Below are 15,212 nucleotides of genomic sequence, written 5' to 3'. Positions count from 1 at the left end.
GACTGTTAAAATTGCATCTAACAGCAATTCTATGGCATCAGATACCTGTTTCTTGTTCATCTTGGTTCCGTTTGCCTCATTGCAATGGGAAACCTTAAGGCTTCTGTAATCTCAATTAACACAAGTGTAATAGAAGCAGAACAGGCAGTTATTTTAATATTATACCCACACCAATCCATCAGGGAGGCACAGTGACTCTATGCTAAATTGTGTTTAAGATAAAGACAAAGATTAGCATCCTATCTAGATTCTAGCTGTCACTGGTACATTCCTGCCCACATCCATGCATTTGGTTCACAATTGCTGACAAACTCTTGTTCGTAATTAGCATTTACATCTTTTTCTTCTGCATTTGATACTCCAGTTCTTTTTTTTGAAGAAGTCGTGTTGATATTGGTTTTTGGAGGCAGAGTGAGTGAACCTGTCCTATTTATCAGCATTGAGTGGCTGTGCTCCATTCTTTGCCATTATGTAATCATTCTCCTGTGGTCAATGCATATCTTTAGGCTCAAGTGTTTAATAAAATATTGTATGGATTAAATGGCTATTGCTTTAAGCCGCATGTAACATATGGGAACTTGGCAAGTAAGAACAAAAATGCAGGTATGCTGTCAGTTTAAACTTCCAACAAACTTTTGTTGGAATCAGTCACGATGACAAGCAAGGAGTGGCGAGTCAAACAAACAATGGGTTTATCATCATCAATGGTCTTTGAGCAGAAACCAACCCCAAAAGATCATCAGCCCATTGATTTTCTCTCCCCCCACCCCCAGGTGCTGTTTGCACCCTTTAGTATTTTCAACATATTAATTTTTAAGACAAGGTTATTATTAGACAAAGAAATAGGAAGCATTAGTTCCTATTTTCTGTACCACATAATCATTGCCTCATGGACTCCATGTGGGTTCATTTGTAGGACAGGTTGCACAGAGCTATATTGGTGAGAGTATGAAACAAGAATGTGATGTCAATTAATAGAACCATAGAACATTACAGCACAAAAAACAGGCCTCTTTGGCCTTTCTAGTCTGTGCTGAACCATTTTTTTTGCCCAGTCCCACTGACCTGCACCCAGTCCATAGCCCTCCATTCATGTAACTGTCCAAATATTGTTAACTGTTAAAATTGAGCCCGCATTCACCACCTCAGCTGGCAGCTAATTCCGCATCCCCCACCACTCTCCGTGTGAAGAAGTTCCCCCCCTCAGCTTCCCCTTTCACTCTTAAGCCATGCCCTCTAGTTTGTATCTCACCTACCCTCAGTGCAAAAAGCCATTCTACAATTATTCTGTCTACCCCCCTCATAATTTTAAATACCTCTATCAAATCTTCTCTCATTCTTCTATGATCTAGGGAATAAAGTCATTGCCTGTTTAAACTTTCCATAAAACTCAGTACAGGAAACATCCTAGTAAATCTTCTCTGCACTCTTTCTATCTTATTGATATCTTTCCTGCAGTTAGGTGACCAAAACTGCACACAATATACACCAATATATTGTACAACTTTACCATAACATCCCAGCTTCTATACTCAATACTTTGATTTATGAAGCCCAATGTTCCAAAAGCTCTTTTTACAACCCTATCCACCTGTGATGCCACTTTCAGGGAATTATGTATCTGTATTCCCAGATCCCTCTGTTCTACTGCAATCTTCAGTGCCCTACCATTTACTGAATATGTCCTTTCTTGGTTTTTCCTTCCAAATGCAACATGTCACACGTCTGCATTATATTCCATCCGCCATTTTTCAGGCCATTTTTCTAGATGGTCTAGACCCCTCTGCAAGCTTTGAAAACCTTATTTACTGTCCACAACACCTCCAATTTTAGTGTCATCTGCAAACTTGCTGATCCAATTGACCACATTATCATCCAGATCATTGACATAGATGACAAACAATAATGGTCCCAGCACTGATCCCCGAGGCCTCCAATCTGAGAAGCAATCATCCACCGTTACTCTCTGACTTCTCTGATGGAACAAATAGGAGGCTCTGTGAACAAGTTCGAGCCTCCCAGATGGTATGTTGCCTCCCAGGATTCAGGGCCAGGGATATCTCAGATTGAGTCCACAGCATTCTCAAGTGGGAGGGGAAGTAGCCAGATGCCATGGTCCATGTTGGTACCAAAGGCATAGATAGGAGTAGGCATGAGGTCCTGAAGAGAGAATGTAGGGAGATAGGAAGGAAGTTGAAAAGCAGGATTTTCCTTCACATTCTCTGCCAAAGCAACCTCATGATTTCTTTTAGCCTTCCTGATTTCTTTCTTGAGGTTTTATTTTGCATTTTTTATACTCTTCAAGTACCTCTTTTGCTGAATGTTGCCTATACCTGCTATACATCTCTCTCTTCTTCTGAACCAGATCCCCAATATCCCTTGAAAACCAAGGTTCCCTATGCCTTCTAACATTTCCTTTAATCCTGACATGTGCATACAAACTCTGTACTCTCAAAATTTCACCTTTGCAGGTCCTCTACTTACCAATCCACACATTCTAGATCCTTTCTCATTTCTTCAAAATAATCCTTTCTCCTATTTAGAATGTCAATCTGAGGCCCAGACCTATCCTTTTCCATTATTAACTTGAAACTAATGGCATTATGATCACTGGACCCAAAATGCTCCCCTACATGTACTTCTATCACCTGTCCTGTCACATTCCCTAAAAGGAGATCCAGAATTGCATCTCTCTAATGGTCTCTCTAAACCTGACTATTCTACAGAGGGAAATGGGGAGAGATAGAGATAGAGAGAGAGAGAGAGAGAGAGAGAGAGAAAAGGATGAGAGAAAAAAGTCATCAAATGCATTGTTCTCTGCCTGAATGATCTGAAGAGCTGCCAATCTAAGATGCCAGTATGAGCAATGACAACTGCATGAGGGTTAGTATATGATTGGGGAAGGGGGGGGGGGGAAATGATAAAATAAGCAATGTCCAGACAGTCAATAGGAAGTAAACAGAGTGAAAATACAAAAGTCTGCAGATGCTATGATTATAGTAAAATCTCATAGAAATGCTGGAGGAACTTAACTGGTCTCGCAGCATCAAAAGGAGGTAAGGATATATTACTGACTGGATCTGAGGCCTTCTTCAAGGAATAAGCAAAGAACAGCAAGGAGTAAGAATAAAGAGAATGAAGACTGGCTGGGGAAGGAGTCCAGACCAACAAAAGGGGTTAATTTGATATAATAAGAGTAGAGGTAACAATTGATTTTGGCTCTATGAAAGGAGAGAAAAGGGAGACAGAGCTGGGGGAAGAAGAAGAGGGAGCAGTGTGAGGGTTTAAGAGAAATCAAAAAGTTGACGTTAATGCCATCTGGTTGGATGGCCCCCAGATGGAAGATGAGGTATTGTTCCTCCAATTTGCAGATCGTCTCCATCTGGCTGTGCATGACATCATGGACAGAAGTGAAGATGCACCCATTGATCTTAACCATTCCAGTGAAGCCAATGAACTTCCCCTATTCAGGTACAGAAGACTTAAAACTTGACATTGACACCTCCACCCACCTCGTCCCCCTCCCTCACAATACTACCAACTCCTTCAGAGCCTGTCTCCTCACTCTCATCAAATATTGGAGCCAAGAAATACAAACCTGAATCATAACTTCCTTGAGTAACACCAATCTTATGAGCATTAATAAATGGAGTCATTCAGAAATATTGAGGTGTGTCCCTGCACCTGATAGCAATTCCGTCATAACAAAGGAAATGGTTCATAATGTCAACTATTAACATCCAACACGTCTACTGAAATAAAATGCTGAAAAACTCAATGGGCCAAATGACATCTATGGAAGCTAAATGATGCCTGATGTTTTACATCGATGACATGCTATTTGCTAATAGCATTTGCTTGTGAAAACCAATGAATAATGATAACTCATCGTGCGTTATGGTTCACCTCATTTTAAACAAATTCATATAATGTTTAGCATTCTAAGGTATTTAATCTCCAAAAACGTCCGTCACTCAAAATATCAGTGCTGATTTTCCAGATCTGTGGTATAGTGTTTTTTTGCCCACGACTTTCGATGCCTATAATAGAAATGGTCAGTTCTACTTCAATGAAAATTGCCACTCCAAAACTCATATGCGCCTTTGTGCTCATTTGTGAGAATGGTTATAGATCAATAGTGGCCTCTTAAGGACATTTACAAATGACTCAGGCTTCACATTGTAGCCCAGAAGTCATTGATGCCGCAGAAGTGGGTTAAGTGAACATGAAGGAAAGTCATTTGCATTGATCCTGCTGGAAATGAAATCACAGAAGCAGACACTTCCTTGACTTTATGAGAGGACAGAGCAATTCCACACTGAATTCCACGGCTAAAGAAAGAATTAAACAGGAGAGTCTGCAGACGCTTTGATTGTGGTGCAATACACGGTCAGCGTGGTGATTGGTGCAATACTCTTACAGCGTCAGTGACCTGGGTTGAAATTCTGCGCTGCCTGTGAGGAGTTTGTATGTTCTCCCCATGTCTGGATGCTCCAGTTTCCTCCCACCGTTCAAAACGTATCAGGGTTGTAGGTCAATTGGTTGTAACTGAGCAGCCCAGGCTCATAGACCGGTTTGCTGTGCTGTTTATCTAAAATAAAAAGTGCTGGAGAAACTCAACAGGTCATGCTGCATCAATAGGAAGCAAAGAGTGTGGTGCGCTGATAGACGGATCCAGGCACACACAAAGCAAAGACTGTACAACAGGCTTCCACAGAGCCAGGCTGGCTGTTGCTGCAGTAACTGTGAGAGAGACTTCAGAGGCCGGCTCAGACTTATATCCCAGAGGGTGATTGACACCCGACCGGGTGGGGCTTGATCCCTTCAGGTCGACTTATTGACAGCCGTCCAGGTGTTGTCCTGTCTCCCCTACACTCTTGCAGGCACAGAGGTTTCCCCCTGCAGTAGGCCGGTGGTGTACCACCACAAAGAGCAACCAATGTTTAGGGCTTGGACCTTTGGTATACGATGAACGGCTCAGGCCCAAAACGCTTGTTCCCTTTGCTTCCTCTTGATGCTGAGTTTCTCCAGCACTCTTGAGTATACACCAGCTAAATTTATTGTTACAATTTTCACTACCCGCCTGCCTGTCCTTGGTATGTGGGAGAAAACCAGAGCACTCAGAGGAAACGCACACAGTCACAGGGTGAAGATGAAGATTCCACACAGGCAACACTGGAGGTCAGGTACGAACCCAGAATTTTGGAGTTGTGAAGCAGCATCTTTACCCACTGTGTCAATCTGGAGCTCTTAAATGATTGTGATCAAGGAGTCTGTAGATCCGATTGTGTCAGTTGACGATGTGGGGACCAATTTGGCAGGAATACTGGTGACATTTCCATATCCAAAGTTAGGATCAAGGTCAAAGTCAAGTAGTCCATCCAGCCTTATTATGGTCTGTAAAACATCTGACTTATATCTGCAAGGTGGCTAGATGTAGGCATGCAATCTCTCCTGCATTTCCATTGTCATGTGGTTCTCAGGTCCTGAGTCCAGAATCTACTTCTTTCCTCATTAGGCTGGAAATGGGCGTGCTCTTTGCTGATCGCACAATCATCAGTTCCTTTCGCAACTCGACATTAATGGAGCAGCTCATCGTTGCACGCAGTCAGACCTCGACAGAGGAAAAAAAAATTTCTGCACCACAAAGATGACTCCAACAAAACTGAGTCTAAACCTCTAAACCGCCTCCAAGTAAATCATGAAAAACTGTAGACACTGCAGCTGAAGTAAAAACGCAAAATGCTGGAGAAGCTCAGCAGGTCGAACTATGTCCTTTATGGAGCAAAGGTAAGGATACAGAACTGACAATTCGGGCTTGAGCCCTTCATCAAGGGATGAAAGAATGCCAGCAGGTGTCCAAACAGAAAGGTCATGGTTGGGGGGGGGGGTGGTGGCAAAGGCAGGAGATGATCGGTGGAGAAAGGAGGGAAAGGATGGCTGGGTGGGTAAGGGGGAAGAGAGGAGAGGTGCCAGGGTCAATGTCAGGATGCTGCGTGAGCTGCTGAGTTTCTCCAGCACTTTGGGTGCCTTGCACCTACCCTGGTGAAGAATTTTGCCTGCATTCTCCCTTCAGCCAGACCACATAAAGGTAAAGATTCCATTATTGTCATATAATACACCTCTCAGAATGTAACATGGATGAAATTCTTTAACTTTGTCTACCGTGATGAAGCCCGAGAGTCACCACTTTGTCCAACGCCCCTCATAGCAATCATTGAGGCCCCTGGTTTACAAGGCCAGTGCTCTAACCACTGAGCTATCGGAGCCTCTGTGCTGAATTATCTCATGGTTCCCCATCTATTAACTTACGACCATTGCACGTTTATTGCCTTTCAACAACCATTTCCTCTGGCCCCTCGTTGCACGTGACACGTCCGCAGCTCTTTAAAGTAGCCAGCAGTGCCAGAGTAAGCTCCAACTAGGTTTTCCTGTTGAATTTTGTCAGGATATTGAATCGTTAAACTTAGCTAAGGCCCACATCAAGCATTTACTGAAATGATGGAGCAGACCTACTCAGCTCCTGGCGTCCAAACCTACTCTGAGATGCAGTAATAAAAACATAAAAATGCTGGAAGAACTCAGCTGGCCACACAATGTCCATCAGAGGTAAAGATACATAATAAACCTTTCGGGCCTGAGGCCTTCTTCAAGGTGTGAGATGTAGTAGGACTGAACATAAACAGGAGGCCTTTTGTAACAATCAACTCTGGATTTTCACTTACTGTATTAAGACAAGTTCAGGAGGAGAAGTGGGCATGAAGGAAGCTGATGGCTTTGTACCAATGTTCTAGTTGTTACAGTGGGTCACCTGCCATCAACTGACAAATAGCATTTCCCCTTGAGACTATTGTATTGGGAATGGACAGTAACTTTAATTCTAAAGATGGGAATTAGTGGAAGTGACTGGTCATTGTGTGCTGCTTAAGTAGAGTTTTAAAAAAAATTTGAACATAGAGATGATATCCTTTATAAGACAATTCACACCTACAGTATGAAAGTGCACGGAATTACTAATATTTCTTTGCACTGTAAAGTTTGCTGTTAACTTTGGAGATGAGAGGATTGGTGACTATAGTGTGCAATATGTACAAGCTCTTTTACCCTTTCTTGTTTACAGGATGGTATCTAGTGATGCTTGGTCCTGAAATTGTGGACTATAATTACTGAGGCACAAGGAAGGCAGCAGAAGGTATGTGGCCAGAAGATTAGCTCTCTGTTATTTGGAAACTATCTTGTATTTCACTGCCTTTCAAAGCAATGTGCTTTCTTGAAGGGGGTGTGAGCTGAGACAATGCCCCCTTTCACACTGGCCTTTTAACAGCCAATCTACTGTTAAAGGGCCAGTGTAAATGCTCGCTTGCCAGGGACGGACTGCCTACGTAGGGTGTATCATCCGACGCTTGTGTGACAATCAGCCCAGTGTGAAAGGGACATAGACTAACCAGGGACAAAGTAGTGACTCACTGATGATGTTTTTGTGTGAGTGCTCGAACGAGAAGGAAACAAAAAATAAAAAGGGCCTCAACTTTGTATTCAATTTACTAAATCCTTACAATGCATTATGATATTGTACTTAAACAAAATTAATCATGCCTAATTATAACATAATTATAATAAAGGCAAAATATGAGCCCTTCAGCACCTGTTGTTGTGCCGACCTATATAAACTTTTATAAATTTATAAAGGACCATGGGAAGGTGGTAGCGGAAATAAAACGCACAGGTGCACGATTTATAAAGTCTGTGGGGAAGTCGCCGAGAGAGAGAGAGAGACCGTGGGAAGTCGCCGAGAGAGAGTGTGAGAGCGAGCGTGATGGTGGACCTGCCTTCTCAGAGTTAATTAGGTGCAGCAGAGAAAGGGCCATATGCACGGAACACTCATGGAAGGGGTTCTCTGCTGCACAGAATTCTGGGAAGGTAGGTCCACCATTGCTTGATGGGTCACTCAGACATTACCAGTGGAGGATAGTGCCCCTCTCCCCGGGAATGCCTGGTGGTGAGTGTGAAAGGACACAGAGAACCCATTAACAGTGGTCCAGTGTGAATGGGAAAAATGGTTCTTGAGCTGGTTTACTGAATAGCCAATTTACAGGTTAGCCAGTGTGAAAAGCCTAATGAATGTTAATCAGGAGGGAATTTCAGCTGCCTTCTCTTGCCCTCTCAAATGTCTACACATTTTCCATATATCTCTGTCTTCTTAACTCAGGGGCACTGAAGCCAATTGCAGAATTTCTGTTGATGTCAGTTCATGCAGTGGAGAACCAAGCCCAGTGAAACCTGTTCTGCAAGTACAGGGCAATCATAACTGCACCGTTGAGCTTTTAAAAGATCATAGTTCAATAATTACAACAGAATATGGACAGTCATAATGCATATATGGTAGTGCCTTGCATTAAAGGTCTTCATATACTTCCGTCCCAGTGTTAGGTCTGTTCCACATTTAAATCTGCTCTTAGATTTGACTCTCTCCAACTGCCATCTCTCCTTCACTGATCTCGGAGACAGTCGTCTGGGTAAACTGTTCCATGGGGGTGGCATTCAGTGTCAGCTGGTCTGACATGGGAGCAGTGTTCAGTTGCACACTGGAAGTCCTGGTGTCACTATAGCAGTAGCTGCTACTGTTAATGTAGCTGTTTGACCTGGGTTTGGAGCATTTCCCTAGGTATTGGAAGTGCTTGCCCACGAAGCAGCGAAAACATCCAAAGTCATTTGCCAACACCCAGCATCTCCACCGCATTTTTAATTCTGCTTGAACCTATTTGGAAAATAAAAATAATGTGCTTCAGGTTTCTGGACACAACTAAGAGCATAAGTGTGATTGTGAGAACAAGTTTGAAGGGTTCATGAAGTAACAAGTCACGAACACCATTTATTAACAAATGCGTGGGGGAATTTACAACACGGAACACACAGACAAACAAATAATACACATCGGATGCTGATTAATCATTGATAAACGCATCTCCTGAGAAATCACATTTTTTTTTACCATAGAATTTATGTTCTTTTTCCCATTTAAAAATGTCTTCCTACTTTCTGGAGTAACCATTCACACACAAACGACCAAAAGTTGAAACCTCTGTTTCCGTACGCGAGTTTAGACAGCGAACCAGAATTGCAGTAATTAAAGCGGCGGGACTTGCAAATACATGCTATATATTATCCCTGTTGCTTCTGGAATACCTGCAGTTAACTTTAGACGGCAGGGGTTCTGGAAAATTTTCTAGGGGTCTAGGAGGTAAAATTTTGAAATGGGAATGAGTCCCTTGTTTCCATTCCGATCTTTTTTTACACAGACTGCGTTTGGGAAATTTGGGAATAACTCCCGATTGTGAAGTGAGTGTTAAACAGACAGTGCCCACCATCCCCTCTACAACAAGCAGACACGGCACACCGATTAGCCAATGAACAAGTTTGGTTACAATCTACAATGGGTGAGACGCTACAGACTTCCCTGGGTGCATACCACAAATAGACCTTACCCTGTACTGTCTTAGATCTCACAAATGGCTCTCAAGCATCACCGCCCATTGTCCGCAACCTGGATTAGACCCAAAACAATCAGTCATCCAGTGTTGACATGGCTCACTACCTGGAGAGGAGCTCAGGGATCTAAACAGAGTGAGCTGCTCCACATGATGGATACTGCAGCCAGCTAGAGCGACCGGCTGAGGTGTAGCTGCATGACCTGCGAGAACCAATTGCGTGGCAGCTTCACTGCTGGGTGGATCTAATTCTGGATTGGTAGGTGAGGTGACTTCAAACTGGTTTCCCGTCAGAGAGCTCAGATGACCTTCCATTTTACAATAAGGATGAGACGCAGAAGGTAAATTTCTGGCTCAAGCTTGCTCAACCATTTATGAAGGTCACGGCCAACTTTGATCATTGTCTCCACTCTCCTTATATCCCTTCACTCCTGTGGTTGATCCAGAAAGCGATTGACTTCTATTTTGAATGTTTGAGACTCTTACCACTTTATGGGATAAAGAATTTCAAATGTTTACCATCCTCTGAGTGAAGAGGTTACATCTCACCTCAGTCTTTACAAGTCTGGCCTTTTTTCTGAGGCAGTGATATTTCTGCTGGACTCCTCAGCCAGAGAAAGCATCCTCTGCTTCCTGTAGGCATTCTACAAGTGTTAATGGAATTATCTCTCATTCCTCCAAATTCTGGAGAGCACGGACCTCGTCTCATCAATCTCACTGTCTGTAAGGACAGTGTCCACTCTCTGTGTGGGTTTCCTCCAGGTGCTCTGGTTTCCTTAAAAACATACAGGGTTTGCAAAAATGCAAGGCACAAGGCCCATATTTGCTTTATGACTGACATCCATATTTTGCTGTAAAGATTGAACTGTGCAAGTGATCTCTCTGGCTTTTTAATGGCTCATCGGTGCAGCCACGATTGTTCTGTACTTGCAGAACATACTTCACTGGGTTTAATCTATGTATTCCACCATGTTCTCACTCTGATTTAAAAAAAAATTTTAAGCAAAAAATTGGACTTTGCTCTCCTGTGATATCAAGTGGACCAACCAGCAAATTATCAATAAAACAATTTTATTTTAAGTGTCAGTCTGAAGAGTATCTGTGAAATTTTCATGCAGATTGGGGTCAGGTTGGTGAACCAGCGGTGCAGTAGACAACTGCTGGCAAGGCGCAGTGTGTTTATCAAAGCATTTAGGATTCCTGTGCCTGTGCAGTAGAGCAGGGAATAATGGATTGGCCTGGAGGACAATGTGCCATGTTTAATTTGGTGCTCTGAATCTTGGACTCACCTTTCCTTAATATACAGAGGGGAGGGAATGAATACATTTTATACCAGCCTTCTAACTTAACATCAACTACACTGTGCTTGGTTGCTGCCCCATCATTGAAATAGAGTCAACATCCCTCATCATAAAGTTAAAAAAATTTATTTCCAAAATAAAAATATTTTCTTCCTTTGCATATTTATTCTCCACGTGCCCCTCCCCCATTAATTGTGAAATTCTGAATATCAAGACATACTTGTTGAATCCAGAGGGCACTGACAGGTTGGATGAAGGGAGGAGGTTTGACAAGTTTTGTGAACATAAAGCAGGAGCTCGCTGTATAGAAACAAGGGCTACTCACTTTAAGCCAGAGATGAGGCATAATTCTTTCCTCTCAGAGAGTGGCTAGGTCTCTGGAACTCTCTTACTCAAAGGGAATTGGAAGCAGCTGTTCAAGGTAGAGGCAGGTTCTTGATAAGCAAGTGGGGATGAAAAGTTATCAGGGTTAAATGGGGCTGCAGATTAAAGGTTACTGTTGAACCTGATTGAATGATGAAGAGAACTTGAGGGGTCAAATAGCTTTATTCCTGCTCCTAATTTGATGTTTGCATGCCAGCATGTGTGCATTATTTCTTAGAAGTCATTTTTAATATTTTTCAATTAAAATAAAATTTAAACTGCTCTTTTGGATCTCTGATTATCTGTGATATTTAAAGTAGGCCTGTCAAAGGCCTGAGAGGGCTGCTGCATTGGGTGCACAGGAGGGCTGTCACTACCTGTGGCTTGATTTGCTCACTCCACTTGCGGGCCAGCCAGTGTGCAGAGGCCTTGAGTCGTTCCAAAAATCAGTGGCTGCTGAAGGTTCGAGAGGCCAATGGGCCGGTGAGATAGGGGAGATGTGAGTGTGTGTGATTACTTGGATTGAGCAGGATCCATTCCTGGTTCCATATTCACCAACCCTTAGCTCCCACAGGCTCGCAGGAGCCAGAAACTCTGGCCATAGGTGTGAGCTGGACTTTGCTGTACAAGATAATGGTGGAGAGTAAACATTGCTCAATATTGCAGTGTAAATCAGGCAGCAACTCCCATTGATCACATGTGCTAGAGTCAAAAGGTTGCTGCTTTATTGATCCTGTAGCTTCATAAGTTCTTGGAAAAGATTTACCTCGAAAAGGAAGGAAGTCTCAGTAACATGTACCCACTGAGCACAACAAAGAAATGGCTCGATCATTTCAATGCAAGTACATTTCTAAGTACCATATATACTCATGTACTCATTGAGTTTTGGGGACCAATATATAGGGTCAAATTTGGGGGGATCGACTTTTACATGCATGCTACTTTTGACGGTGGAAAATACCTGCTTGTTCAAAGTGCCGAGAGCTTGGAAGGCCGGGACTGGGTGGTAATTCCTTGTTCGGAAGGGTTGGGAGCTTGGATGGGTGGGCAGTCGGGGTGAGGATCCACGGTTGGGGCGTCGGGTGCTTGGATGGTCAGGGCGAGGATCTGCAGTTGGGGCATCGGGAGCTCAGATGGACGGGCAGCTGAGGTAAGGATCCGCGGTTGGGGCGTCGGGAGCTTGGATGGGAGGACGACTGAGGGCGAGGGTTTGTGATCGGGGCATCTGGAGCTCAGGGAAGTCGGGGCCAAAAATAGGGGGGTCAACTCTTACTTGGGTTAAAACAGAAAATATGCAATTTTTGGGCCAAAGAGAGGGGGAGGTGGTGTTGACTTAAGCACGGGATCAACTATTACATGAGCAACTGAAAAACATCATAAAGAAATAACATTTTCAGAAACTGAACCTTATTCCCATTTTAAATCATTGTTGGAAATTTAAAAATATAAAGTATTCAGGTACCCTTTTCCATCTTTCTGCTTCCAATATCTCTTTCCTAATTCCATCTTTCTATCCCTCTACTGTACTTACTATCCATAACTTGGCATAGAACTGGATGATCCAATATCATATGGAAGGCAGAGGGGGTGATAGGAGCTAAAGGGAAATAGTCACCCCTTTCCTTCCCCCCCCCCCCACAAAAGTCAAGAGGCAGGTAGCTGGGTGACTGTTAGGAGATGGAAGGGGAAGAGTGCAGTACTCCTGTGTCCATTCTCCTCAACAATAAGTATATCATTTTGGATACTGTTGGAGGGAAAGTGATCTACCATGGTGGTCAGGTCTTTGGTACAGAGTCTGTCTCTTCTGCTAAGAAGGAAAGGGGAGAAAGGAAGGGAGTGATAATGATTAGGGATTTGTTAAAACAATAGAACCTTAGAACATTACAGCACAGAAACAGGTCCCTTCAGCCCTTCTAGTCTGTGCTGAACCATTTTTCTCCCTAGTCCAACTGACCTGCACCCAGTCCATAGCCCTCCATACTACTCCCATCCATGTACCTGACCAAATTCTTAAATGTTAAAATTGAGCCCGCATTCAGCACTTTAGCTGGCAGCTAATTCCATACCCCCCACCACACTCTGTATGAAGAAGTTCCCCCTCAGTGTCCCGTTTCACTCTTAAGCCAAGTCCTCTAGTTTGCATCTCACCTACCATCAGTGCAAAAAGCCTTTCTGAATTTACTCTATCTATCCTCCTCATAATTTTAAATACCTTATCAAATCTCCTCCTTCTAAGTTCCAGGGAATAAGCTTGTTTAACCTTTCCCTGTAACTCAGTTCTTGGAGTCCAGGCAAGATCCTAGTAAATCTTGTCTATTTTTCCTGTAGTTAGGTGACCAAAACGGCACAGAATACACCAAATTTGGCCTCACCAATTTCTAATACAACTTTACTATAACTTCCCAACTCTGTGATGACACTTTCAGGGAATTATGTATCTGTATTCCCAGATCCCTCAGTTCCACTGCACTCCTCAGTGCCCTACCATTAACCGAATATGCCCTTTCTTGGTTCGTTCTTCCAAATGCATCACCTCATATTTGACTGCATTATATTCCATCTATCATTTTTCAGCCCATTTTTCGAGATGCAAGCTTTGAAAACCTTATTTGCTGTCTACAATGCCTCCAATCTTAGTGTCATCTGCAAACTTGCTGATCTAATTTACCTCATTATCATCCCTACCTTTGACAGGGATGACAAACAACAATGGTCCCAGCACTGATCCCTGAGGCACAGAACTCGTCGCAGGCCTCCAGTTTGCCAATGACATAGATAGGAGTAGGGATGAGGTCCTGAAGAGGGAATGAGTAGGGAGTTAGGTAGAAAGTTGAAAAGAAGAACATCAAGGGTTGTAATCTTGGGATTGCTGCCTGTGTCATGTGCCAGTGAAGTTAGAAAAACTAAGTTGTGGCAGATTAAAGCATGGCTGAAAAGTTGGTGCAGTGGACAGGGCTTCATATTTGTGGATCACTGGGATCCCTTTTGAGGAAAACTGACCTGTACAACAAGGATAGGTTATCCTGGAACTGGAGAGGGACCAATATCCTGATGGGCAAGCTTCCTAGAGCTGTTGGGGAAAATTTAAACTTGATTGGCAGGAGGGTGGAAACCAAAAAATATAAGTAAACAGAATCAGGCAAAAGGTGGAAAGTATGATACAATATGTTGTGGGTTTGTGAGGAGGTACAGGGAGGGAGGAAGCATAAATATCATCAGTTGGAAGGTTTTAAATGTGTCTATTTCAATGCATGGAGTATTAGGAATAAAGAAGATGAACTTATAGCATGGATCAGGATGTAGAATTGCAATGTTGTGACCATTACAAAGACCTGGCTGATGGAGGACTGGATTGCCTGATGCAGGTACCGGAGTTTAGGAGTTTTAAAAGGGATAGAATGAGAGGTTAAAAAAAGAACTGGCCATGGATAGTGTCATGACTGTAGAAAGAGAAAACACTGAAGAGAGAATATCTACTGAGTCAGGATGGGTGGAAGTCAGAAATAGGAGGGGAGCACTGTAGTGGGACACTGTACACTATAGGCCCCCAAATAGCCCTCAGGATACTGAGGAACAGATAAGTAGGCAGATTCTGGAATGGTTCAGAAATTAGAGATGTTGTTATGGAAGACTTCAACTTCCCAAATATTGACTGGCACCTTCTGACTGTAAGAAGGATAGATGGGGCAGAATGTCTGAGAAAGATTTCTGACACAATATGTGGACCAGCCGAATAGAGGAGAAGCCAAACTGGATCTAGTACCATCTTGGTGGGAGAACATTTCGGTGATAGTGACCATATCTCTCTGAGCTTTAGCCTAGACAAGGATAAAAGCAGCCAAAATGAGAAAGTGTTTATTTGGAGAAGGGCTAATTACAATGACATGAAGCAGAAATTCGGGTGAGTAAATTGGGAACAGATGTTCACAGGAGAAATCACAGGAGTAATGTGGCGGATGTTTAGGTACCACTTGCATAGGGTTCTGGATAGGTTTGCCGACTGGGACAGGGAAAATGGTGGCAAAAGGCAATTATGGTTGACAAAATAGTTAAGAGGAGG

The 15,212-nt window shown here is 43.1% G+C and overlaps 1 protein-coding gene across 1 annotated transcript in view; it reads right to left on the bottom strand.

The window, feature by feature from the left end:
- Nucleotides 1-8,423: 8,423 nt before the first annotated feature.
- The window catches only part of LOC138756592 (glucagon-like peptide 2 receptor), a 70,919-nt gene continuing 64,130 nt past the window's right edge, over nt 8,424-15,212 (bottom strand). Inside the window, exon 13 of the mRNA XM_069923016.1 lies at nt 8,424-8,758. Coding sequence (XP_069779117.1) covers nt 8,456-8,758 — 303 coding nt within the window. The 3' untranslated portion in view covers nt 8,424-8,455. The remainder of the gene's footprint in view (nt 8,759-15,212) is intronic.

This window comes from Narcine bancroftii, chromosome 3 (assembly GCF_036971445.1).
Source record: "Narcine bancroftii isolate sNarBan1 chromosome 3, sNarBan1.hap1, whole genome shotgun sequence".
Taxonomy (NCBI): Eukaryota; Metazoa; Chordata; class Chondrichthyes; order Torpediniformes; family Narcinidae; genus Narcine; species Narcine bancroftii.
This window is presented reverse-complemented; position numbering and strand designations above follow the sequence as displayed.